Source organism: Triturus cristatus, chromosome 5_1 (assembly GCF_964204655.1).
Source record: "Triturus cristatus chromosome 5_1, aTriCri1.1, whole genome shotgun sequence".
In the NCBI taxonomy this organism is placed as follows: domain Eukaryota; kingdom Metazoa; phylum Chordata; class Amphibia; order Caudata; family Salamandridae; genus Triturus; species Triturus cristatus.
This window is the reverse complement of record NC_140587.1, coordinates 950,649,214-950,676,483: the sequence shown is the minus strand read 5'-3', so window position 1 is coordinate 950,676,483 and position 27,270 is coordinate 950,649,214. Positions and strand designations below refer to the sequence as shown.

Genomic DNA, 27,270 nt, shown 5'->3' with positions numbered 1-27,270 from the left:
GCCTTGCTGCTTGGTGGCCGGGGAAGTTGGGGAGACTGCGGTGGTCCCATCGTGGGCCAGCGGAGCGGCTCTAAACCGACGCCTGCGCTGAGACGTGTGGGGAAGCCCTGCGGACGGCGCACTTCCCCTTGTGACGGCAAGATGAGGCCGAAGGGTGCGGCAGCTGCCCAATCGAATAAACTGGACAAATATGCGGTTCCGAGGTCGGCCCAGCAGGGCGAAGGGGAAGCTGGGGGCACGCAGGCGCCGGCGGAGCCCTCCCTGGCCTCTATCATGGCGGCCATACAAACGCTAGGGACCACCATCGAAACCAAGATGGATAAGATGTCCATTGAAATGACTCTCATACGTGTCGACCTCAACAACACGTCAGAGAAGGTCAAGATCCATGACGCGGCTATCAAAGAGCTCCAGGCCTCCACTAAGCAGCTTGAACAAAGAGTTAATGACTTGGTGTACCAGCACCGTCAAGTGGCCCTGAAGCTCGAGGATCAGGAAGGGAGAGCCCGACGGAACAACATCCGCTTGGTCGGGGTCCCGGAGGGCTCGGAGGGGCCTAGTATGGACCTTTTCGTGGAGGACTTGATCCTCACCCGCCTCAAGCCGAGGCGACTCTCCAAACTCTTCACGGTGGAGAGGGCGCATCGGGTGCCGGTCCCTCGGCCCAAACCTGGAGCCCCACCGAGGACCATCATCGCCAGAATCCTCAACTATAGGGATCGAGACGCAATCCTACAGGCCGCCAGACAGACGGGAGACCTACAGTATGAAAACGCAACGGTCAGGTTTTTCCCTGACTTCACACTCAAGGTGCAGCGGGAGCGGAGATCCTTCGATGGGGTAAAAGCACTACTCCGTAAAAAAGGCATACAATACATGATGTTCTTCCCTGCAAAGCTCAAAATAATTGCTGCTGGTAAGTCCCTCTTCTTCACCATGCCTTCGGAGGTGCAGGACTGGCTGGACAGAGGTACATCGCTGACGCCGGAGCGGGCCGAGGGGGGCGAGGGGAGCGGCGCACGGGCCAGCTCACCTGGCTCCCTGGAGGGCAAGTCGGACACTGAAAGGCTGAGCCAGCGTTCATGGCGATCAAGGTCTCGCAGCCCAGACATGGGCGCAGCTTGAGAACTTTAGAGGAAACATGTCGACTGCAGGAACTGTCTGGATCACTGCATGAAGGGCCGTAATGTATACACTCCTCTTTTGTTAATGGGTGCTGGAACCATAAGAGGGCGGTCATCCGGGGGGAGAGAGCTGTGTGCACCGTTTACCATGGCCCCAGGACATTTGTACATGTATATATCGGGTGACCGGCCTGCCTCGGGGTGGGGTTGGACTGGATGCATAATGTGTGTGCCTATGCCTCGAATTTTGGTGGTAAGGTGAGGGGCGCATAGCGGAGGGAGTTGGCGCCGGCACATTTCCCCGTCTAACAGTTTCTCCCAAGGGAGGGGGAGGGAAGGGGTATAGGTTATTTGCTCCTTCCTTTTAGGGCGACAGGCGCTCTGATAGTTGGGGATATGGGTAGTTGTAGACCTGCAGGGCAGGGTTGCAGGGTGGGGGGGTAAGGGGTTTTCGTGTTTGTTGTTGACGCTTGGTCACAGTTTAGGGGGGGGGGTGGGGTTCGCGTTGGTCTGGTGAGAAGCGCACTGATGTGGAATTGTGGCGTTGCAGGAGCTCAGGACTACACACTCAAAAAATCTCCAGGGATGGCTACAGGGTGGGATAAGAGTCTTAAAATCCTTAGCTGGAACGTCAACGGGTTGGGGGACAAGCATAAGAGGAGTATAGTGCTTCAATTTCTTAAGAGGCATCGCCCGGATGTGGTCCTCTTACAGGAGACCCACCTCATTGGAAATACTTGTCACGCACTCAATAGAATGGGATACACACTGGCGATACACGCGGGCTTCACATCAGGGTCCCGCGGGGTGGGTATACTGCTGCACCGAACCCTCCCGTTTGTCGCTGAACGTACGGAGACTGACCCACTGGGGCACTACGCGGTGCTCTCGGGAGGTGGGAGGGGCGCATACTTAACTTGGTGACGGTTTATATACCACCAGGTCTTCAAACACAGTCATACACTGATCTGGGTAGGCTGCTCATTTCCCTCCCTGAGGGTCAGCTTTTGGTGGGCGGAGACTTCAATGCAGTAGTGTCGGGAGGACTCGACAGATATCCACCCCGAGACATGACGACTGGACAAATGTGGCTATCCAACCTCCTGGAGACGTTCGGCCTGGTTGACCTTTGGCGTATGCGCCACCCTCACCTACAGCAGTACACATTTTTCTCGGGGCCACACCGCACCTTCTCTAGGATAGATTATATCCTTGCATTGATGCAACCCGACACTACGGTGCGGGAGATCCATCACCTGGCGAGAGGTATTAGTGACCACTCCCCCATATGGGCACACCTTACCATAGGCGAACAGAGGGCAGGCTGTGTGGCGCCCTACAACCCCTGGCATTTTCGAAACCCTGAAACTAAAAAGAAGGTTGGCCGTTCGATTGACCAATACTTCCAGGAGAATGCCCCTTCGGTGGACTCCCCGACGGTCCTTTGGGAGGCATTTAAGACGGTATTGAGGGGGGAGGCCCTCTCCATAATAGCGGGTAAGCGCAAAGAGAAGGAGAGCCAAATGCTCGACATCGAACGGGAACTCCTTGTGTTGGAGGGGGAGGCGCGAACTGACAGGCAGGCAGAAGTGTTGCACAAGATGCAGCTCAAGGCAGCCGAGTACAAAGCGCTAGCCACCGACGCCGCAAAAAACCTAGCACGACACAGGGACGGCCGGCTGTATGATCAAGGTGACAAAGCGGGCAAATTGATAGCCTGGCTGGACAAAAAGCAGAAAGCGCAGCGGTTGGTGGCGGAGATCCGGACTGACGGAGGCTCTATCCTCACCGAGCCGCAAGACATAATTAATGAATTTGCATCACATTTTCAAACTGTATACCGCAAGGGGTCTATGCAGACGGAGGAGGCCTCCTCCGAGTTTCTTAGAGATATTGGGCTGCCCACTCTCTCGGAGCAAGACCGGGAGACTCTGGACGGTGCCCTAACCCTTGAAGAACTCTCCACGGCAATCAAGGACCTCCGACCCGGGAAAGCCCTAGGACCTAATGGCCTCCCTATTGAGCTGTACAAGCTCAAACCCGAATGCTTGGGCACGCATCTGAAGAACATGTTTGAGGACAGTAAGGCACGGGGGAGGCTTCCGAGGGACCAGCGTATTGCCACATTGGTGACCATCCCTAAAGAAGGGAAACCTAGGGAGCTGTGCACCTCCTATAGGCCTATATCGCTTCTTAATGCTGAACCTAAAATCCTTGCGAAGCTCCTGGCGAACAGGATCAAACCGATCGTCGCAAAGCTGATCCACCCCGATCAGTCGGGCTTCATGCCGCACCGTAATACGGCGCTCAACATGCGACGCCTCCATGGGGTAATGGGCCGCTGCCATACGATTCAGGAAGATGCTGTGGTTGTATCAGTAGATGCCGCTATGGCATTTGACACTCTCGAGTGGGCCTATATGATGGCGGTCCTCAAAAGGATGGGCTTTGGCCCTAACTTCATCGGTTGGGTACGCCTCCTCTACACTGAGCCGCTAGCCCAGGTGGTGGTGAACAACAGGATCTCGGAAGTTTTTTCTCTGGAGAGGGGGACGCGCCAGGGGTGTCCCCTCTCGCCCTTGCTCTTTGCCCTCTCCCTGGAGCCTCTTGCGGCCTGGGTGCGACAAGACCTTTCACTCCGGGGGCTCCGATGGGCGGAGGGGTGGGAGGACCGGATTTCGCTTTACGCGGACGACATTCTCCTATATTTTGCCTCCCCCACAAAATCCCTACGAGTCGCATTGGACATATTTGCAAGCTTTGGGAGGTATTCGGGCTACAGAATAAACTGGGGTAAATCGCTCTTTTATGTCCTGCATGGTGCTCCCCCTCAATACCCCGTGACTGTCCGATTAAAATGGCCGAGGAGGGGTTCACGTACCTGGGCATCTATATTTCCTTTAACGTGCAGACTCGATACGAGCGGAACCTCCGGCCGCCGCTGGAGAGGTTCAAGAGGGATGCTGCTAATTGGAAGGGGCTCCCATTGTCCCTGCTGGGTCGGGCAGCCCTTTTCAAAATGATGTCCCTGCCGCGCTTCATATACGCTTTACAAAACTACCCAGACCTGGTTCCGCACAAGTATTTTGCAGAAATCGAGGCCGCTCAGAGAGACCTACTATGGGCTGGAACGCCGCGCATATCGCTCCAGAAACTAACACTGGGGTGGTACGATGGGGGTATAGCACTTCCAGATATCCGGAAATACTATTGGGCGGCAGATCTCGCAGCCATAAACCAAGGAACTTATAGTGGCGGAGACGATCCTGGTTATAGTATGGACAGATGGCTCCTCCCGGGGGGGAACTTTGAAGCGGCGCTCTATTCTAAGCCTAATAAATATCCCCTCACGGGCCCTACCAAACACTCGGTCCAGCTCTGGCATAGTGTGAACCGTAATATGGGATGGGCTAACAAACTTACTTTGGCCACCCCCCTTTGGGTCTCCGAACAACTGGGGGCGCTGGGGCATACAAAAGGGTTCAGTGAATGGGATCTGATAGGGATCTCCCACATAAAGGATCTGTGGGGGCCCATGGGGGTGGTGACGTTTGCCTCGCTACAGCACACCTACGACCTAGCGCAAACTGAGTAATATAGGTATGTGCAGATCAGGCATTCTCTCCTTTCCAACATCCCGCCCGGCACGTCACTTCCTGAGTCTTCCCCCCTTGAAGACCGGGTGCTCGATGGTCATTTGCCCGAAAAAGCTATCTCCCTCACATATAAAAAACTCATCAACCACACCCCAGACCCTTTGCTGGCACTTAGGAGGAAATGGGAGGCCGACGGTCTGGAGATTGAAGATGACGATTGGAGCTAGGCCTTAGCTTCCCCCAAAGAAGTAGCGATATCAGCTAAGCTGCGACTGATACAACTCAAGGTACTACATAGAGTCTACATCTCTGGTACACGAATGGTGTTGATGGGAAGGAATGCAGAGGGGCTATGTAGGAGGCAGTGTGGGGAGATGGGGACGTATCTTCACATCATTTGGGAATGCCCGGCAATACAGGCATACTGGCAGCGGTGCATGCTTGTATCCGTACGGTATGGAAGGTTGACCTGCGGCCCGAGGTTAAGAGATGCCTCCTGAACATCTGGGAGCCCATGGACCTATCGGTAATGGGCAAACTATGGGCTACGCTCGGACAGGTGATCGCGAAGCGTAACATAGCACGCATGTGGGGAGCGGGTACACCGCCGACCCTCAGCGAATGGAAAAGAGACATGGACTGGTGTATGCTGCAGGAGAAAACAGTCTATGTGGCCCGGGGGTGTCCTCGGAAATGGGTGGCGGTTTGGTCAAATTGGAATGAATACCGTGGGCGCTTGTGTGAACCCCCTGCGGTTCCCTCACTTGACGAACCTTTAACGCAGTAATGACCCTTGTACCATCTGTAAGTGATACGCTATAGTGTCTTACCTGTAACGTGTGTATACTGAGCTGCAATCGCTGCAATATACGTGAATGTGATTATGTATCGTAATGACCAACAAGTTGTGAATAAAAAGAATTTACAAAAAGAAAAAGAATTTGAGTTGTATTGCAGTGAGAGGAATGGATGTGCACTTTCTGTGTTGACCCAGAAACATGGAAAAATTAGAAGACCAATTTCATATTTTTCATCAATGCTAGATCCAGTAGCTGTAGGTTTACCTGGATGTTTGAAAGCGGTGGCTGCAACATGTCGAAGTTTGGAGCAGAGTGAAGGAATTGTGATGGGATATCCATTGAAAGTGTTTATACCCCATGATGTGGCAACTCTGTTGACAAGGAGTCGTACTCAGTATATGACACACAGTCGGCTGACTAAGTATGAGAAGGTCATATTACGTGCAACTAATGTGAGTCTTGCAAGATGTGTGAATGTGAATCCAGCAACATTGTTGCCTGATAATGAGATTGTGGAGGTAAGAGATGAAGTTGATCATGATTGTCTGGATGTACTTGATTTTTGTACCAAACCACGACCAGACATAAAAGATGTACCTTTGCCAGAAAGTGATTTTGTGATGTTCGTTGATGGGTCATGTTTGAGAACAGATGGAGTGCTGAGTGCAGCGTATGCAGAATTCACAGTCGCAGCAGTAATTGAAGCCTCATATTTGAAAGGAGTGTAATCAGCCCAGGTAGCTGACCTTGTGGCTTTGACTAGAGCATGTAAGATTGGGAAGAGTGTGAGAGTGACTGTGATAACTGACAGCCAGTATGGCTTTGGGGTTGTCCACGACTTCGGCCAACTATGGCTACGAAGAGGTTTCCTGACCTCGAGTGGAACTCCCATTAAGAATGCAGAAGTGGTTGGAAAGTTGCTTGAGGCGATACAGCTGCCTAAACAATTGGCTGTTGTAAAATGTGCTGCACATAGTCAAGGTGGTGATTATATTGCCACTGGGAACAGGTATGCTAATGATATGGCACAGTATTGTGCACGGAATCAGAATTCGGTCAATCGGGCTAAGGAAAGAGAAATGTCCTCTTGCTCATTGATGTTCACTAACATTGTGGGAACTTGGGAAGAGGTAAAACAGTTGCAGGATGAGGCTGGAAATGAGGAATGAGACAGTGGGTAAAAGCAGGATGTTCCCCAAGGGAAAAGGATCATGTGTGGGTCTATAGAGATGGAAGATCAGTTATGCCTGATAGCATGATGTCTACCATGGCACGGATGTATCATGGCCAGGGACATATTGGACGAGATGCTATGATCAGGTCATTTAAGCAGACCTGGACAATGCAAAATTCAGACTTGTGGCAGAAAGACTTTGTCAGAGATGCTTAATATGTCAGCAGTACAATCCTGGCAGGAAGACAGTAGTGCGTCTGGGAACAATAGGTCGAGAAGGAGGGTCTTTCACCAGAATGCAAGTAGATTTCATTGAGATGCCTCCCTGTAACAGATTGAGATATGTTTTGGTAGTAGTCTGCCTATTCTCCAGGTGGGTGGAAGCATTCCCAACAAGAAGAAATGATGGGTTGACAGTAGCCAAGCTACTGTTGAGAGTATTCATCCCCAGGTTCGGGTTCCCAGTGACAATTGAGTCAGACCGATTAGGACATTTCCATAATGAGATTGTAGGAATAATTTGTGAAGCATTGAATGTACAACAAAAACTACATTGTGCCTACCGACCAGAGGCTTCTGGTGTGGTTGAACAGATGAATGGTACTATCAAAAATAGAATAGGGAAAATGTGTTTGGCCACAGGTATGAAATGGCCTGATGTCTTGCCTCTAGTACTCATGACAATCAGGGCAATTCCAGACAGAACTACAGGATTGAGTCCTCATGAAATAATCATGGGACGTGCAATGAGACATGTGTTTATACCAGTCAACAAGCTGATGACAATTTCTGATGACATGGTGTTGGAATACTGTAAAGGCCTGGCTGACGCAGTTCATTCTGTGTTTCATTAGGTTGGACCAGATGCCACCACACTTGAAAAGAAGCAAGCCCATGATCTGAGCCCAGGTGATTGGGTAAGGATAAAAGTCCACAGAAGAAGAAATTGTCTGGTTCCAAGGTGGGGAAAACCACGACAAGTCATTTTGACCACGACTACAGTGAAGTGTGCATGGACTGAAAAACTGGATCCATGCCAGTCATACATTGAGAATTCCAAATCCAGTTGACAGCACAGGAAAATAATACTTTGATGAATCAGAATCAAAACAAGTGGTGGAAGAAGAAGTTGCTGAAAAGACAAAGCAAGTTGAGACAGAGTCTGAAGAGAGTGAAAATGAAATACCTGAAGGGCGAGTTCTAAGAAAGAGAGCTTGGAGGAATGAAAAGAATGAAAAAGGAAGCAAAGTAAAAAGAGTTACAAGAGATGATGTTTGGCCCAATAAAATAAGGAAACTGAGATATAGACTGACACGAGTAAATTCACCGAGAGCTGAACAGGTGAATGAAGTGACAAGTCAAGAAAAATCAAAAGAAGACGAATTAACTGAAGACAAAGAGAGTAGAAGAACAAGGAAACCTAACCAGAAGTATAAGTCACCAGAATGGACGTACGTGGCTTTGCCTGAACAGAGAGAAGAGGCAGATAGTCAAGGAAATCCAGAGGAGACTGTACTGAAAGTGGTTGAGGATGAAATAGAATCGGAAATCCTGAGAATTCTCTTGTCCGACATTGGAGAAGAAGAAACGGAAGTTCAGGAAAATACATATTTGGAAGACGAGAGGAGAGTGAAGAACGATGAGATGCCAAACTGAATAAGTTAAGAAAACTATTGATGAAGAAAACAAGATATTGAATTAAAGATAGAGACTGGTAGAAACAAATAGGTGTTAGAAACTTAGGTTAGAAAAACTAGTTGTGAAGTAAAAGAGGCTAAGTCAAAAGATACGGTCCATTTTAACAAGATGGCTAACATAGAAAGTAGTAAAAGTAGATGTACATTCATGAAAAGATGGTGTAAAATGTGTTGTTGTTGTACAGGATTATTAATGCTTTTATGGAGCATCCTTGCTCTCGTCATTTCCTTTAAGGCTACTATAGACACATTACAAGGACATAGTGAGAACAAAACTAATATAGGGAAAATTCCAAAGGTAGTTCCAACTAGAAAAGATAAAAATTATTTGCATAAAGACAGGTCAATAACCGATTTTTCTAACAATGTGTTTTCAAAATTATTGTATGAATATGTAAAGACAATGGACGTACGGGACTGCTACTTATGCATGCAGTTACCTGCATCTGTTTCTGAGGGAGTGACATATCATCACCTTCCAGCAACGTATGGTATAACATGTAGTGTAATAGCTAGTTTGTTTTATGAGACAGGGAAATTAGAATATTATTTTTCAAATGTAGATAACATTTTTGCGCAAGTGCCTTCCTATAATAAATTGAACAAAGTAAAGCCTGCTAAGGTATTAGGTGAATTCTTTTTAGAAACTAAGGAACTAACATTAGAGTATATTTTTAGAAACAATTTAACATGCAGTTTGAAGAAGGAGGAAAAGACATTCCTAGACATGGTTGAGGAAAGGAGATTGAAAATGCAAAGAAAAGCAGCAGAAGGGAAAGTGGAGAAAACAGTCTGGGATATAGAGAAAGAAAAACATTTGAAAGGAGAAGCTAGTCCAACTATAGCTTTAGATTGGCCTCAGAAAGGGAAATTTTGCATTCGAAGCAATCAAACTGTGTATGATAATTATTTTCTAGGTAATAGTGAGTGCAAGGATACATATCGAATCATGGGTGGATGGGGGTTCAAAGGTGGAAGAGATCCAGTCTTTCTTGGATTATATTTTATTTGTGGGAACAGGGCATATTATCGTTTGCCAGACCATTGCTATGGCACATGTTATGTAGGCCTGGTCTTTCCAAAAATCTTTCATATGGATAGAGGAGAAGATGGTGTACATAGCTTAAGTAATCATTTAGCTAGGACCAAGAGAGAATCTTGGGCAGAAATTGTAGGTGATATTTTTCAGGCATTGATACCAGCAGTGGGAATAACTCTGAATGCAAACAAAATTAGAAAATTGTCAACAGTAGTGGATCGCTTGTCAACAAGCACCGCTGGAGGATTTTTATTGGTTAACACTGAAATGGTTGCCATGCGTGCTATGGTAATGCAAAATTGACTTGCCCTTGATATTTTATTGGCAAAAGAGGGTGGAGTCTGTGGAATGCTGAAAGTTCAACATTGTTGTACTTAGATTCCTGACGAAAGCAAAGATCTGAAAACTTATATTAAGAATATTACTGAATTGCATGATGAACTTGCACCACTGGAGGTTGAAAGTGTTTGGGATAGAATTGGAAAGAAAATAGCTGCTATTAAGAATTTCTTAGTAAAAATAAGTAGTACACTTATAGGTAAAATATTGTTTCCATTAACATGTGTAATCTGAAATAGTTTTAATGATAAGATTATTTTGTATGTGCTGTAGAAACAAGAAAAATAAGAAAAGAATAAAAAGAGAAAATTCAAAAAGAAAAGATAAGAAACAAGAAAGAGAAATTGAAGAAATAGAATTGGAGGAGTGGAAGGAGAGTATGTATGAATCAGTAAAAAGAGAAGACGAAGGTGAAACTGAATTATGATTAAGAGCAAGAAAACATTATAAAGATTCCATAAGACAGAACCAAATTTTGGTTGGTGTGGTGATAAAATCACCAAAGGGGGGATTGCTGGGGCGGGTTATGACAAATTTTGTATACCCACCCCATTTTGCATGTCATTTTATTAATTAGATTAATTAATTAATTATAATCGTACTCATGGTTTGAAGTGATGTGGAAATAACTAATCAACCTTATTAATGACCGAAATATACGTGGGATTTGCATCTGCATGGCCTAATTAATTACGTGAACTAAATTTTGTACGCATACTAATGATAGATAATTAGAACGTTGCATGATATATGTTGCTTTGGTGATGTAATTGTGATTCATGCTTTATTTAGTAAGTATAAATCGCATTGAGTGTTGCTTTTGGCTAGATAAATACACACACATATAGATATTAGCGAGGGAATAACATTTTATTAGTCATTTCTATGTATTAATTACATTTTTTTGTGTTTCTTTGCTTAAGTTGCCCATTTGGAGTGGCCAAAAAATGGCTGACATCCCTATCTGACGAATTGACTCCATTACGAAAGTCTCTGGGTGAGGTGCGCATGCGTCACCATCAGCAGCAGTGGCCTTCCTGTGACCCTAATGCGACTGTGCCTACCAAGGTCGTTCTGGGCTGCAAGCCAGATGCCCTAAAAGAAACAATAAAAAGATACTTTGGACCGGAAATATTATGAACTACATCTAAAGAGACATTTACCTCATAGGAACCCTGTTGAACAAATTTGACTGACCAATCAGAAACATTTTTAAAATAATATTCGATACTTTTGGAAAGTGATTTTACTATAAATTATGATAGAATAGAGAGGTGTTCAGAGCGCGCTTTTCGATTTCCTGATGATATGCTGACGGAGAGGACGGTGACACTGCAGGACAGCTGTTAGCCTGAATCTTTGACAAACTGATCAGATGCCCATTTTCCTGATGAACTGAATAATTGCTTTCCATGGGTATTGAGAGACAAAAGATCTAAATTTGACTTAGAGGACGACATTTAGCCAGAATAGGTACATATGATGACCAACTGCTAAATTAATTAATGAAGTTGCTTGCATTATTTCGATAAATTCGATTTATTAATTATAGAATTGTGTCGAGTTGTTTATTTCAATAGAATGTATTGATGTAAAGTAATTATAGAATTAGAAAATACACAAACCTGCAACTAGCAGATCCATGGCCTATCCATGGAAGGAAAACTAAAGGTGATGTTCAGGTCTTAATGGGGGGGAGAAGGTTAGGTGGATCTATCGCTCATTGGAGACGAACAGGTATTTCCTTCCATTTACAGCGAATGGAATAATCACCTCCTTAGAAACACAGACCAATAGGGAATGAATGTTGGTGTTATGGGCCCCACCAGCAAAAGTAGTGAATGAGTGTGTCTATATGATTTGCGGTCTGTGACGGAGGGAGGGATTTCACATTCCATGCTGCATCGTTACCACCAGTATCCGTCTGAAAAAGTTGAGGGTACAGGATGATTTTGTAACAAGGCTTCTTTCTGCTCTTCTGTTTGTTCTTTCTGCACGGTATCCTTCTTCCTGCACTTTTCTTCGTCTTTGAGGACTTCTTTCTGCATTTCTTTTTTTTCTTTCTGTGCGTTTTTTCTTCTTTCTTCACATGTCCTATCTCTGTAGGCATAGTTAGAAATTAGCATTTAAAAAACCTTTGAAATTCACTGAAAAAACCATAGGTTTCAGGCACGTTATAGTTAGGAATTAGCATTTAAAAAACCTTCGAAATTCACTGAAAAAACCATAGGTTTCAGGGGCGTTATAGTTAGCTGGACTTTTCACTCGTGCAAAACCATTCAAATTCCCACCGTTATAGTTAGTTCAGCTAACTATAACTCGTGCACCCGCAATGCACTGCTGATGACGTCACATATTACATCACTAATGACATGGTCAGTGACCTCACTCATGACATCACTGAGGACATCTCAAATGACATCACTGATGACATCATCCTTGTGATAGAGTGGCAGACCTCCTCTCCCCCTAATATAACCTTTGATACACACATTCAAAAATAGAAACTAACATTTTCAAAACAATGGACATACCAATATCAGTTACAACAACCTATTCAGTAATTCTAAGATCCACATACACATCCACTCATTCACCAACAGTCCTATACAGTCACTCATACATGTACTAACTCATCATATGTACTCATAGACCTATACATCCTGTTACACAATGCCACTCATCCATAGAGTTACTCACACACATAGTCACTCATGCTAATAAAGAATCAAACATCCATTTACTTGCATATACAGTTATACACACACCACCACACTTACTTCTACAGAAACTTACACATACTTAGTCTTTTAAACAATCACTTATAGAAACACATACTTATTCATACAGGAACTCTTTCAATCTCTCACTCTCACATATACTCACTTATATACACCAATAGTCACATATACTAGTTTAAAACATATGTAGTTACTCATAAAGACACTATTGAGACAGTCATTCACTCACTAACACACCCATGCACACACTCATCCACCCATACAGTCCTGCACACATGCTGTCTTCAACACATACAAACAGTGAGTCACTCATTCATGCACCTATGCACTACGTAATACCCCCCACTGAACCATACAGACACTCAGACACTCATACTGATACTCAAAAAACCAACTAATAACCTATATAGACACTCATGTAGCTACTCACCAACCCATGCAGCCACTTTTACACAAAGTGAGAGACTGATACAGATATTTACATATTTAAACATTACTCACTAAGCCATGAATTCACTAAGATACACTTAATCAGTCAGTTATACAATCAATTTTTCAAAAACAAATCATCCATTTAGACCAGGGGTACTCATTGTACGGCCCGCGGGCCGCCAGCGGCCCGGCAAGCCTTCCCTGGCGGCCCGCGGACCTTGCAGACATCGTACCTGTGCACCGCCGGTTGCAGCAGCGCGGGGCTATGGGGGCCGGGCGATTCTTTTAAAAGCCAAGTCACTTGTTAATGAGGCTTCGTTGTATTTCACCTCTTCTCAGCGCCCCTGCAGCTCCCCTCTGAATGAGTGGAGATGCAGGGGCGCTAAGAAGAGATGAAATACAACAAAGCCTCATTAACTAGTGACTTGGCCTTTAAAAGACCCGTGAAGTACTTGGGTGCGGCGGCTGTTTGTGTTCCAGGGAAGGTGAGGTGACGGGCAGGGGGAGGGGCGGGGGGGGGGAGCAGCTAGTGAGAGCAGCAGGTGAGTTTAAAGCGGGAGGGAGAGACAGCGTGAGAGAGACAGACAAGTTGGGAGAGGGAGGGGGACAGAGGGAGGGAGGGGGACAGAGGGAGAACAGATGGAGAGGGAGGGAGACAGAGAGTAAGTAAATTCCAGCTACTGAAGCAGAGAGTCTGAACAACCCTCTTAGTACTGGCGAGTGTTTTGAAACGCATGGCTTGCAGCTGCTGCTGGTATTGCTAACTCATACAGTATTAGTGGCATTATTTTTTTCTACAGTGTTCAAAGCTCATTCACTTGTGCCATGGGTGCCATTTGATTTTCTATGATGTCACTGTCATGCCAGCTTTCATGTGATGTCATACCAGCTGATACCCTGAGTCTGTTAGCATACAGAATGCAGATGGGACTCACAGTGCAAATCCTCTATTTTTATGTGATCTACTTGTTTCCGCAACCTCCTAAAAAGAGAAGGGCAAACTACATGCTGTAATTCAGCCGCGTGCCACCGACGGCTGCAAAAATAACTGTCCCACATGTTTCATGGACAGTTAAAGTAATGCCTGCTGTGATTAACTGCAAGCAGCCAATTAGAAGGCTTCTAAAACGTAGCCCTATTCCTAATGGTTGAAAAGGTCCTTGTGTTTAGGCCATTATGATTGACTGCTGGGAATTAACCAGAATTGAAAAGTGTATAGCAAATGTGGAGGGAGAGACAGCGTGAGAGAGACAGACAAGTTGGGAGAGGGACGGAGACAGAGGGAGGGAGGGGGACAGAGGGAGGGAGGGGGACAGAGGGAGAACAGATGAAGAGGGAGGGAGACAGAGAGGGACGGAGACAGAGAGAAAGGGAGACAAACTGATTGAGAGAGAGGGAGAGAGATAGAGAGAGGGAGGGAGACAGGGAGAGAGAGAGGGAAGGAGAGGGAGGGAGACAGAGAGGGAGGGAGATAGAGGGAAGGAGGGAGACAGGGGGAGGGAGGGAGACAGAGAGTGAGGGAGACAAACACAGTGAGTGAGGCAGAGGGAGAGAGAGAGAGATAGAGGAAGAGAGACAGGGAGAGGGAGGGAGACAGGGAGAGGGAGGGAGAGAGGGAGACAGAGGGAGGGAGAATGATAGAGGGAGGGAGGGAGACCGAGCTAGATAGATAGATAGATAGATAGATAGATAGATAGATAGATAGATAGAGATGTGTGAATGCCGGGTCTGGTGGCTCAGTGGACGAAGGCGTCTGCTGCAGGGGCCTGTGTTCAACCTCATGGTCACAGTTTTTTTTTTTTGCTCTAGCCCCGCCCCCTCCCCCACTGCCCCCGCCCTCACCGGTGCGGCCCTCGGCCACAAACCACACTGTAAATTTGGCCCCCGAGAGAAAGTTTGTGAGTACCCCTGATTTAGACACTTATATACCCATTTATTCTTCCATCGACCTTTCAGAAAAACACACATTCACTGGATGATGTCATCAGTTATGTCATCAGTGATGTCATTTGAGATGTCATCAGTGATGTCATGAGTGATGTCACTGACCATGTCATGAGTGATGTAATATGTGACGTCATCAGCAGTGCATTGCGGGCGCGAGTTATAGTTAGCTGAACTAACTATAACGGGGGAATTTCAATGGTTTTGTACGAGTGAAAAGTCCAGCTAACTATAACGCCCCTGAAACCTATGGTTTATTCAGTGAATATATATATATACATACACACACATATATATATATATTTTTATTACATTGAGGAAGGCGAGCAACAGTAATTGTGTGGTAGAATACATTTTTGAAACTTATTTCTCTAGCGTGCGCATCGATCTGTGACCGTTGAGTGGAGGGAATATATATATATACATTTTTCTAATGTTTCTGACCTGAGCTATCTGATTCTGGAAGATTGAATATGGATGAGGAATTGTCCATTCATCTAAAAGTGGGATCGTAAACTCTCAGATGGGTTTTTGCTGCTGTATTATGTGTGGATTTACTGACACAGCTGTGTTTGTAACTTACAGATTTTAACCTTTCAGGACTTTCTGCTTTCACCCCATCGAAGATGTGCTGTTGATAGTGTGTATTTAATACATAGTGACTCAGTATAGCACGGTTTTAACGTTATCTTTTTATGTTTCATGTTTTTCTACAGGAGAGAAGGAAGAGGCCCCTTCACATGTATACACCGGCACGGGCATCCTACCCTTTTCCTCTGATTTCTTCTGCACTTCTTCACACGTTATTGCTACAGTATCCACTCACCAGCAGTTCACCTTGAAGTGCACCAGCCACGTTGTTTATATCTTTTTATATTCTATATTTTTCCTTACTAGACTTGTTTGTTGGCAGCCTTATATTAGTGGCACTTGTCTTGTATTGCCTCTCTGTGCCCTCAGACCATATTTCAGTAGGCACTTCACCTGAGACTTAAGACATGCACAGTTGCATCGATAGCTCCTCTTGCAAGTTACCTTTGAGTGAGGTATAGGCATTTGCCCTCTATTTACCTTACTGTACCCTTACATTATTACTGGTTGTTGGGTACAAGGCACGTTACTCCCAGCTGCACAGTATGTTCAGTGCGCACACTTGTCAGTAGCCCATACAGGGATCCGCTCCCATTATGGGTTCACACGTTGTTATCTATACCTAGACTACAACCTTTACAGATTTTATACACTGGCGTATTTTATACATCTGAACCTAAACCCAGTGCACTAAGTTTGTTGCGCGTAACGTGGGTACATTGTCACGTAATCTGCGATTCTATTGTTAGATTCATTATGAATTTCTTAGAGGAGCATTTAACTATTATGGGCCTGACCATATGATGTATCAAGTGTATTATTTGGATTTATTTTACCACCTTAAGATGGCCGCCAAATGGATTGTATTTGTGGTTGCATATTTAGATGTTTAAGTACATACGTTGGGCACAACATATTATTGTTGATAAGGGATTGCACGAACTTGAATATCATATGTATTCGAATATGAACATCCAACCTATTTGGGTTATATTTTGGGATGTATTTTTACTTTATTCTTACCAATATGGTTTACCATTCTAAGATGGCCACTCAGAGGGTTGTTGTATTTATTTTCAGTCCTATGTCTATTTGATGTTGTCATGGTTATGGTGAAAACTTTATTTAGTGACTGCTTCTCTGTGCACATTCACATGTGATCAAGGCTCTTTGCCGAAACGCGTTGTGTGAAATAAATACTTGGACCTATCTATTTGGTGTTTGCCTTGTTCTCCTGAGAGTGTACGTTACTTTACTTTGGAATGTATATATATATATATATATATATATATATATATATATATATATATATATATATATATATATATATATATATATATATATATATATATATATATATATATATATATATATATATATATATATATATATATATATATATATATATATATACACACATATATATATATATAAATAGATATATATATATATATATATAAATATATATATATATATATATATATATAGTAGCGACTTGCAGTGCAATAAACTGCAGCGTTGCAACAACTTGCAGTACACATACAATGCATTGTAAATATTGCATGGTAAAAGTACTGTGCAGCAATTAATTGTGTGGAAAAGTGATATACCTTTTGTATTGCATGAGAACCATAAATATACACACTGTTTAGAATATATTAGGACAGGATAACATTTATAGTGCGCACTAAAGCCCGCAGGTGCGAAAGCGCTAAAGCGATCAACAAGAGTAGAGCAGCCTAGAATCAGGGATTCTGAGATGAATAAAGCCAGGTTTTCAGATGGTTTTTGAAGGACATAAAAGAATCTGCTCCAGAAATATAGGTTGGCATAGTGTTCCATAGTTTGGCTTTGGCCACCGAGAAGGAACACTCACCCTATCTAGAGTTCCGAAATCTGGGAATCCTCAGTTGTTTCAGTACGAGGTTCTAAGTGGTCTACCAGGAGTGTACCACTGGAAAAGAGCATTCAATTAGATGGGGCCCCTCTGGTGAAGAGCCTCAAAAGCTAAGCACTGGGCCTTGAAGGAAACTGGCCTCCTGATTGGAAGCCAATGAAGGGAACGAATCCCATCTCTAACCAAGTGCCATTTGGGAATGTTCAGAATAAGACGGGCTGCTGCATTCTGTACAACCTGAAGTTTGTTCAGGGAGGAGTTGTTAATATTAAGGTAAAGTGCATTACAGTAGTCCAGCGGTGAAGTGACAAGGGCAATAGTTTAGTCCTGCTAGAGTATAATGCTATAGTATTAAAGCAGCAAAGACATTGTTAGTGCATACCTCAACATCAATCAGTTAGTGATTATCACTAATAAAATAGAAGTGCTGGTATTTTGGAAATGATGCAATAAATTATCCAGGCATTGTTGTGTCTAAGGCCTTGAAATAGTTAATTATATTTGGGTGTTTTACCCAGGCATTACCTGGACCAAAACAATGAGAACAGATGACCTTCTGAACTACCATAGTTATGATGGGTCCAGCCAAGTTAAACAAGGAATATGGCGGTCTCTCTATGGATTCTCAGGGAAACGGTTATCTACCAAGGTTATTCCTATAGTACTCTATCAAAGCACAATTATGTATTACAAGGGGTCTACTAAATTGAATAAATACGGCATCGGTAGGCAAAAAAAATAATTATTTAAGCATTGTCTTTTAAAGTGGCCCATGGAAACCAACTCTACCATAAAGCTGTTAAAATGTGAGCAAAAATTAAAATCGCATCTTCACAAGCATATCCTGGAACAAATTGAAGGCAAAATGTGCTAATCGATGACTAACTTGTATTTAGTTTTAAGTGAGTTTAGCAAACTCTTTACTCCATTACCAACGTGACGGATAACCCTTCCACCTTATTACAAGAAAGTTATGCCAATCTCTTAATCAGGCCCTAAATCTCTGCTTGTTAAACAAGATGTTCATGGAATATGGGCACATACAACAACAATTTATTTGAATACTTTTTTCTAATAAAACAGGATCTGAAAGTAATCATTTGGAATGATAAAGCATGTTTAAAACGAAACCATTACACATGACTGCTATGAGGTCAAAAAGGCTGGTCTGGTTATTTAAAGAAATATTTATTAAGATTGATAGTTAAATTCGACCATCGGTGGTATGTAGGAGGCATTGTCAATTAATAGGGCTAATAGGGTGAAATGTTTGCATGGTCTATAAGTGCAATATTATGTTAAACATCTATTATTAACTTGCAAGAATACAACTTCTAAGATCACTGTTCTTTCGTTATTGCACTTTTTCTCAGTAAACCACCTTGGCGCTCTTTCTTTGTATTGGGCCTTAATATATGTGTAAGTCTGGGGTGTTACTGGGTGCACAAAGGTGATTATTAAATAATGATAGAAAAGATATTTAAAAATAAATTTGCATTTATGAACACTCCGCCCTACCAGCTCTGCAAAATGTTACACAGATTTATTTTATTCACAAAGCCCTAATTACAACAGATTATACCGTACATTAATCTAGAAAACTGGGTCAGTTGTTCATGCAGAGACCTGATATCAAAGCAGGCCTGAGAAGCTTCCACATTCATGTCTGTGTGAAAAGGGCAACCATAGCTCCTCGCATTCACAATTATACTGTAAAAACATACATTAAAAGGAGAGGCAGTCACTCTCACTGCACTTACCTCATCTGGAACAAGTGGCTCAATCATCGGGGCATCTTCATGCCTTACGAGCCGGACTGGTGATGTGGACAGTCTCTTCTCCCACTCGTTGGTAGAGTCAGCAGAGGTTTCCAGGAACGTCCGCTTCAACTCACTTATATTAGTTTGGTGCTTCAACACCTCTTCTTGAGTTTTGTCAAGTTCCTAGATATCAGACGCAGAGGGAGACATATGTGTTAGATGAGTTTTTAAACAAATTAGCATTCTTTCCAATGAAAGTGCATCGTCTGGTTAGTCAAAAAGAGGTAAAGCTATACTTGGTAGGGGAAAGGTATCTGCAACCGGGTTCACAGCACTAACACAACACTTGTGATAATGTGGCAATTCCATTGGCATGTGTACAGGAGGTCTGTGTGCAAACATCTGATGTGTGTGCATTGGAGCTAAACAAAAAAAAAGTGTTTTGTGCACAGACAAAAGTATTAATCAACTCAAACACAAAGTCAGAAGAACATCTGTTAAATAAAGAGATAAGAAATAATAAAAACTAAAACAATATACCTTTTGATCATTTTCAAAAGCAGGTTGGGTAACACATTTCATGCATCAGCTGGAGGGCACCGGGTTTGCCAACAGGAAATCAACACATATGGGCATGCATTACTATGTACCAATACCAACCTCTAACATAAGATTACTATGTTTGACATATACATTTTCACCCTTTATTCGCTTAATCAGACTACTCTGAAAAAAGTGAAAAAAAGAGGAAAGGTAAGGGACACACAATAAAGCGGACACCAACAATGTTCTACGCATTACTTTACACCGTAACTGCTAAGACGTGTGCTGATCACACCAGAAACACCTAGAGCTGAGGATCAATGTGCAGCACAAAGACTTTCTTTAATTTGTACCTGTGCTTTCACATCTGTATCTTCCTCCTGATCCGACTGGCAGCATAGGAAATAAATATCAAAACAATGTCTTATCACAACAACTTCCAGATATACATTGGCTGAACTGTGTTCTTTTACCATGCACGTCCACATAAAACAAAAGTGGAGTTGTAAACTTTGCAGCCGAAACAAACCCAAATGCATCTCTTACGTTCAATTTGCCAAAATGTCCTAAAGCATAATTTATGCTGACTACACCCATCTCACTTCCAACGCATCCTGTCACATACTAAACTTGAGGAATTGCCCATCAGTACATTTAGGCAACCAAAATGGCAGAAGCATAAACCATTTGCATAGTTCCACGCTAAAAATGGCAATACACGAACAAGAGTTTAAGGAAGACTCACGAAGTTGAATTTGTGGCCTGTAGCAAAAGACTAACTGTGTCTGAGATAGTTGATACATTGTTAACTAATCCAAATCCTGAAGTGCCACAAAATCAAGGCCACAGGTATTTAAAATACCGATCAAGTCACAGTGTTGCAGGATTGCTCAATCCACACCACCAATCTCTACACCTCTAAATGGGAAGAGATTTTAATCAGGTTGTCTCCTGGTCCTTTTTCCCCTCGATTGACATTCTAGGCCAAACATTGCATACTGTAGTCATACATCTCTTGCACACAGTTGGACTGCAAGTACGCTGGTTTCTATTGGAAAAACACACAAGACCCTTTGATGTCAATTCTGGGATACTTGTCCAGCAGAATTGGCGTGGACTGTGCAGCTATAAGAGAGCGAGACACAAGTATCAGAGCCAAGGGAAAGTGGAAGCAAACTGCATGACTGTAAGCCAACAGCGCCTGTGTCTTGAGCACACTGCATGAGGTCAGCATTTCCATTTCTGACACTTTCTTCTTGTGAATGTACCTATTGAACATGTGTGAATCACAAGGTTTCCTCAATTCAACAGACGATAATATTAGCTGTCAGTATAGTGAAATCGCAAGTTTGTTACTCTGTTTAATTTAGCCCAAGCCTTTTGTAAATGGTTACATTCGGTACTAATAAAGGAAATAAAATCACAAAAAACACTGTGACTTTAGAGGCTGACCTCATATTAGCCTTGGATCCTCGAAGACACATAGGGGCTAATTACAACTTTGGTGCAGCTATGCCGCTCTTCACTGGCGCAGCTGTGCCAAAGCCGTGCAAAGACTGCCTGCCTGATTACGAGTTTTTATCGTGCAGGCAGATGGTCTTTTTGCCATTCCCATGGCGGTGCCAGAAAAACAAGTATCGCAATGGGAAGGGCAAAAATGTTCCAGTGCGGCATGGATGGTGATGTCAATGCCGTGCTGGAACTAGGGGTGCAAGTAGACAGGGGGGCACATGTAGTGCCCCCTTGAATGCATCCCCATGGCAGGGGTCATGGGGGCCCTATGGGGCCCCCTTAGTTCCTCCACCACCAGTCTTTTCATGGCGTGGAGCCCACCATGAAATGTGTAGCGGTGGAGGAACACGTAATATGCTCAGCTGGACTGCGCCAGTCCGTTTCCCTGGTGCAGGCTGCTGTCCACCTCCAGTACGACTTTGAAAGGCAGAATCCAGCAGACGGTGGACTGCCACTGCTGCACCACCATGAGTTTGGCAGTCGGAAGACCGCCACACTCGTAATCATCCCCATAATGTTATGAGCCTAAGTAAAGGTACACAGATTAAGCCCCATGCACTTATGGTTGTCTGGTGATCTATCAAAAAGATTTTCTTGCAACTTGGCCAAAGCTGATATGCGTATGATGGCCTACAATAAGGAAGGAACGTCAACAAATGGAGGGATGGTAAGGTAATGCATGCACACACTACTGTGGGGGTATGAATTAAAAACACAAGTCACAGACATGAAGTATGGGAGATATCTGACACACAACCAAGTATCTTCAAGCCAAGGAAGGATGTAAAATGGCGGCAAAGCAAACTTACTACCTTTCGTCACTAGACATACACCGGCGTTTGTACAAACCTCTGTGGCTGTGGTTTCACCGTCCGCTGCTGTATCCGTCCGTTCACTGTCAGTCTATTTGGTAACATAAGTAACCCAGTTTCCAAAAGGCAAGCAGTAACAAAGAACAAACCCATGTTGTCAGTGATATCATTTGCATCATAAGCAGCTAAAACTATTGTTTCTGAGTCTGTAAAGCTCTAATATTTTACAAACCACAGACAGAGTCAAAGAAGCGAAATAAAAGTGAAAGCTACATCTATCAAACAGGACAGACTCGGAGGAAGACTCAGGACACAAACATGATGTTCCACTGGAAAGATGGTATTAGCCAAAAGCTGTGTGAAAAATAGCGATAATATTTCAGTAGTTATGTTCACTATTGGAATTGCCAGGTAGCTTTGTAAACAAACAGGTTGATTTTTTTTACTACCAACTATGTTCAAAAGATCATAGCACGTGAAGATTCTGTTCGTATTTTATTATTTTCTTTTTTACACTAATGTATATGTAATCTTTTAGGAGCAACAAATATTAAATCAAATACATTTTGAGAGCTACTATAACAGTCACCTGGCTTTCATCACCTCATTTGTTTAATCGATTTCATTTCCACTCAATTTTGTACTGTCAGGTTTGTCTGCATTACCAGCGAGTTCACAGAAGCACTAGTCCAATATGTGCTGATTGTTATGAATTTAATACACGAAAATGCTTTTGTGTAGCTTTTGGAATAGCATAAATGACAATGTGCTAAGAAATGAAGGTTCATGCAAGCTTCTTTAAACAAAATATTAATTTTAGCTTTTTACAGAAACGTATTGCTCAGGAAACGTCATCTTCAACATTAATGACATGTAGCAGATTTAATACACGCAAATGGGGGAAGCATGCCTAATACATCTATGTTGCCATTTTGTAGAAGGGAAAATAAGAAACTTCCAGCACCTGATGTTACACAAGGCAGCAAAAAAATTGTCCTACTAAGCAAGGGATTTGTAAAATACTAAAAATAGGCGAACGTAAAATGTACACTACATTATATGCCTAGTTGGTATGGGGAGTGACAAGATGCTTAGTGAATACCCACACCTGGGTTTTAATAAACGTAGCGATAATAGCAAGACTGAAATCCAACATTTGCATTAATCTGCCAAACCAGTTACAGCTTAAGCTGTGCCCCATCTGAGTAAGTTACTTAGCACTGTAACTTATGTAGTGTGCCCGTGTCTACTCCTACGTTCCTTCACATGCCTGGGACATCCAGTTGGCCTGAGCAATGGGAGCCTGGCACGGAAGTGATGCTGCCACATCACATTTATAAGCATGGCCCCAACCGACACCATGGCTCTGTTGGTGTCCCCACATGCCTCATGGTCCTCTCATCTGAGAACTTCCTTTTCTGTCAAACAAAGTGCAGTTACTGACTTGTGAAGGTGTTTAGTTAAATGAAGTACAGAGAATACCAGAGAGAATCAGAATCCAAAATCATAACCAGTGATGTTTAATTTGGCATGAGCATAAGAATATCTGAATGTCTTCATGATTCGGAAGCTAGGGAAATGTGATGGGCATGAGAGCTGAATCTTCACCTATATCCTCGAGAATCAATGACCCCAGGCCAAAAGAGAGGGCTTCTGGACACAAGAAATGAATCATGCTAAAATCGATGGTAAGATGGTGTAGAAGGACACACTCTTACCATCAGGGCAGTCTGCTCATCTGAAGATCACACTCAGCATGGGAATTCAAAGAGGGGTTTTGAGTTCATAATGAATCTCTCTCCAATAGGCCACCAGTTATAAACCGCTCCACTGATTATTTGATTAAAAAACACATTCACTTATCATGCTTTGGGCCAAATAATGTCAGGACCCTATCAGCATGCCTATAAGGAACTCTCCTAGAAAAGCATTAATGGACAGCAAGTATTCGTAAAATGGAAGAGGGACAAATTTAGAGGGAAATAAAATTGTTAGGCCACAACAACTTAGGTTGTTCTAGATTGGATTACGATGCAAAACTTCTGTGGCATCGGTCAGAGGAACTGTAGTTTGTCCCGCAGGTATTAGGCCAAGGCTCTGTGGCTTCTCAAAATATATGCACAAAGAAAATAATCTCAGAGTTTTGTCCACCTCTCACCTGTCCCTCTACCCCTGCACTCTGAGCCTCCTAACAGTCGCTCACCCTGACAAACTTGCAGTGATCAGGTGGTAGACATAGAATTCAATCTTGGCAAAAGTATGCTCACACACACTTATTACACTTATGTTTTACAACTAAATCTCAAAAATGCCAGCAGGGCTAAGAAGCAAACTAGACAATGTATCAAGAGAGGGTTCTCTGTGAGACTCGTGTTCAGAGAGCGAAAGACTGACTTCTGGAGCATGAACCAAGCTTTGTCCTGGCTGCAAAGAGGGTGACACAAGCCGCTTGTGAAAATCCTAAACATAAAAAAAGAAAGTTGCATGGAATTTGTGGGTAGACAGAAGGGGACATACATTTGATTTCAATGGTCAACCACAAGACTATGGAGGTGGTTAGCCAAAGTTGACGGTGGAGGATGTCTTGATTATGATACAGGACGATTGCTAGGCATCACTTGTTGTGCTGTGGTGATCCTGATAATCACAGATATTAGATGTCTCAGGCGTATGAAGGAAGTTTGACTCAAGACAGAAGTATCGGGAGAGTTTTCGGGGCTGTTTCCAGTCTAATTAAATGATTCCTTGTTTTGTTTTGTAATAGAGACATACTGAGTTTCATCAGAAATAGTCACAATGTTTTAACTTGAAAGTGGTGTTGTATACAACTCAGAGTTGAGTTCTCACTAAGCACATTTGCTTTCAGCCAGCACTGAACGGTTTGAAAAAATCTGATGCATTTTTAAAACACTGCATTTAGTGTGATTATGGTAAATGAATACAACACTGCAAAGCCGGTGATGTGGGCAACAAGTAATAAACACTACTGCAGGCAGTAATCCCAAAACCACACAATTGTGCTGCAAGTATATTGCTGCTATTATTATAATGAAGCACAAATAGGAATACGATCTAAGAATATTCAATATCATATAATGAAAAAAAGTGTTTCTGGTGCCATTTTCAATGTGAAGCCATTATAATCTGGCCCACTGGAATTATGTGATTTTTGCAGCTTTGGTGTTTACCGCATCATTTGCTGCGTTTCCACACAATCCATCATCTACAGCATAATCTGCAAATTTTTATCAAAGATGGTTTCAAGCTTAAATGGATCAAAAGTTACTAAAAACATGGCAACACATTTTCGCCGTGCAGTGGAAGGCCCTCTGCAAAAGTTGACTAGTCCCCTTTCTGTTGCTTATTGTGTATTTGAGAGTTAGACTGGTACTTATAAAGTTAAGCCTTAGCCCAGACACGGTCAACCTGTGTAAAATGACAACAAAAGGAAGCACTGTCACAAAATGTGCAATGTTGCGCCACATAATTTGCCTTTTCTTGCTGCATTATTCAGTCAACCCTGCCACATTTTTTTGTCCTCCCCTGCCGCATAATTCCAGTGGCCCTGATTATAACACAATCCTGTTCACTTAAAGTCTTGACACACAAACATCAGGAACTTCAATGAGAACTAGCACTAAAAGTTTTATTTCAACAAGTACAGTTCCCATCTTTCCCTTTTTAAAAAGAGGTATTGTATTCTGCATTTTTGGCAAATACCATGCTATCAAAAGAATACATTTCAAATTTTCAAATACATTAAAGCAAGTATGTTTCTCAGTGTGAATTTATATTTTTTTTAAGTTTGATCGAGACTAAAATGCTTAAAATAAAGTTAGGTCTGCTGACACTAATTGATAGGCAATGGGATTTAAAACACAAATAAAACTGCATACAGATGAATTCCAGGATCTCATTTTTGGCGACTTCCAAAACTAACCGCTGCCATTTTATATCCAGTATAATGCAGACATGCCCGACAGTAGAACATGATAATGCACATGCATTGCATAGAACAAGAGGACCAGCTTGGATTAGTAACAAGATATGTGTACATTGTGCAATCGTGAAGTGAGAGACTTCATTTTACAGAATGTTTCTCGCCCTTTAGCATTTACCAGTGACCACAACTATCATTGTTAAAACTTTACTTCAAAATACTGCTAGTAAAACTAACTACACACTGTTTTGGTTTATGGGAGTGCTAAACAAGCCATTGTGTGTGCCTCTTTTTTATAAACTGCATCTCACAATGGTCGGAGTTGAGTTACCATGCGTCATGTATGATATTGTTAAGGCACAGTTGCAATATTTTGACTATGGAACTCTAATGTACCTAAAATAAAAATTATGTACACTACTTGAATACTATAATAGGAAACTCGTCACTATAGCTGAAATATAGTTATTGGTTCTCTGGCAATGTTCAAAATCATGCTATTATCCATAAGATTATTACCAAATCCACATTACTTTGCCAGAATTAGGAGAAGTTGTAATATGGGTACTTTACTTTATTTTTATGTGTTAATGTGTAAATGGTTACAGGAGGAGCCACAGGCCTTTCAACGCTGACTTCACATCTGTAAGTCTTTCTCTTGATATTGGTGTTTGCCGAGGCTCGACTTGGAAAAGGTGACACCCTGATGCCTACCCTGTTTTAGGGATCTAATACTGCCTTTTTGCTAACAACTCTGTGACAAAGATTTTTTGACACCTTAGAAGCTACTTCAAATAATTGAGGTGTCTGGAGACGTCTGCTTGGCTCTTGAGTTCTTCTATGCCTAACTGAGACAAACATTGGCAATGACTGACCTCTTCCCATCTGTGCTGCTGTCAGAGAAAAGGCAGCTGGATGAATAAACAAAATCATCACAGCTGCCTGGAGGGCAAGAACCTTTTTGTGGAAGCACACAACTATTGCCCAATCAAAACATGAACTCCTGATTCCTAACCTGTGGTTGAAGCCAAAGCCGCTCTCTGGTGATGCTTGCATAATTTCATTACAAGACCGGAGGCTACATTATGCAATAACTTTTATTGCTGCCCAAGACATGCATCCCTTCAAAGTGTAACCATTACATCATAAATAAAAACATTCCAAGCAACATAACAAAGCGCCATAGCAACTAACTATCTTCCTCTTTTATTTGCTGCCCACGGCCAGTTAAGTACAACTTCCTTTTCTCTCTCATGACTTTGATATTTTAAAGTATTTAGACTGTTTTATTTGCCTTTCATGACGATATTTTACATACTCTTAGACATT

General features: G+C 43.0%; 1 protein-coding gene across 50 annotated transcripts in view; it reads right to left on the bottom strand.

Moving 5' to 3' along the window:
- EPB41L3 (erythrocyte membrane protein band 4.1 like 3) overlaps nucleotides 1-27,270 on the bottom strand; it is a 904,669-nt gene that overhangs the window by 208,107 nt on the left and 669,292 nt on the right. For 17 of the 50 annotated variants that reach the window (XM_085606026.1, XM_085606027.1, XM_085606010.1 and 14 more), the window contains exons 13-16: nucleotides 22,039-22,092; nucleotides 20,031-20,066; nucleotides 19,795-19,860; nucleotides 19,135-19,317 (exon numbers count right to left, since the gene is read on the bottom strand). In XM_085606026.1, the coding sequence (XP_085462152.1) occupies nucleotides 19,135-19,317; nucleotides 19,795-19,860; nucleotides 20,031-20,066; nucleotides 22,039-22,092 (339 nt within the window). The remainder of the gene's footprint in view (nucleotides 1-19,134; nucleotides 19,318-19,794; nucleotides 19,861-20,030; nucleotides 20,067-22,038; nucleotides 22,093-27,270) is intronic. The other 33 variants (XM_085606028.1, XM_085606032.1, XM_085606029.1 and 30 more) reach the window with 4 other exon arrangements.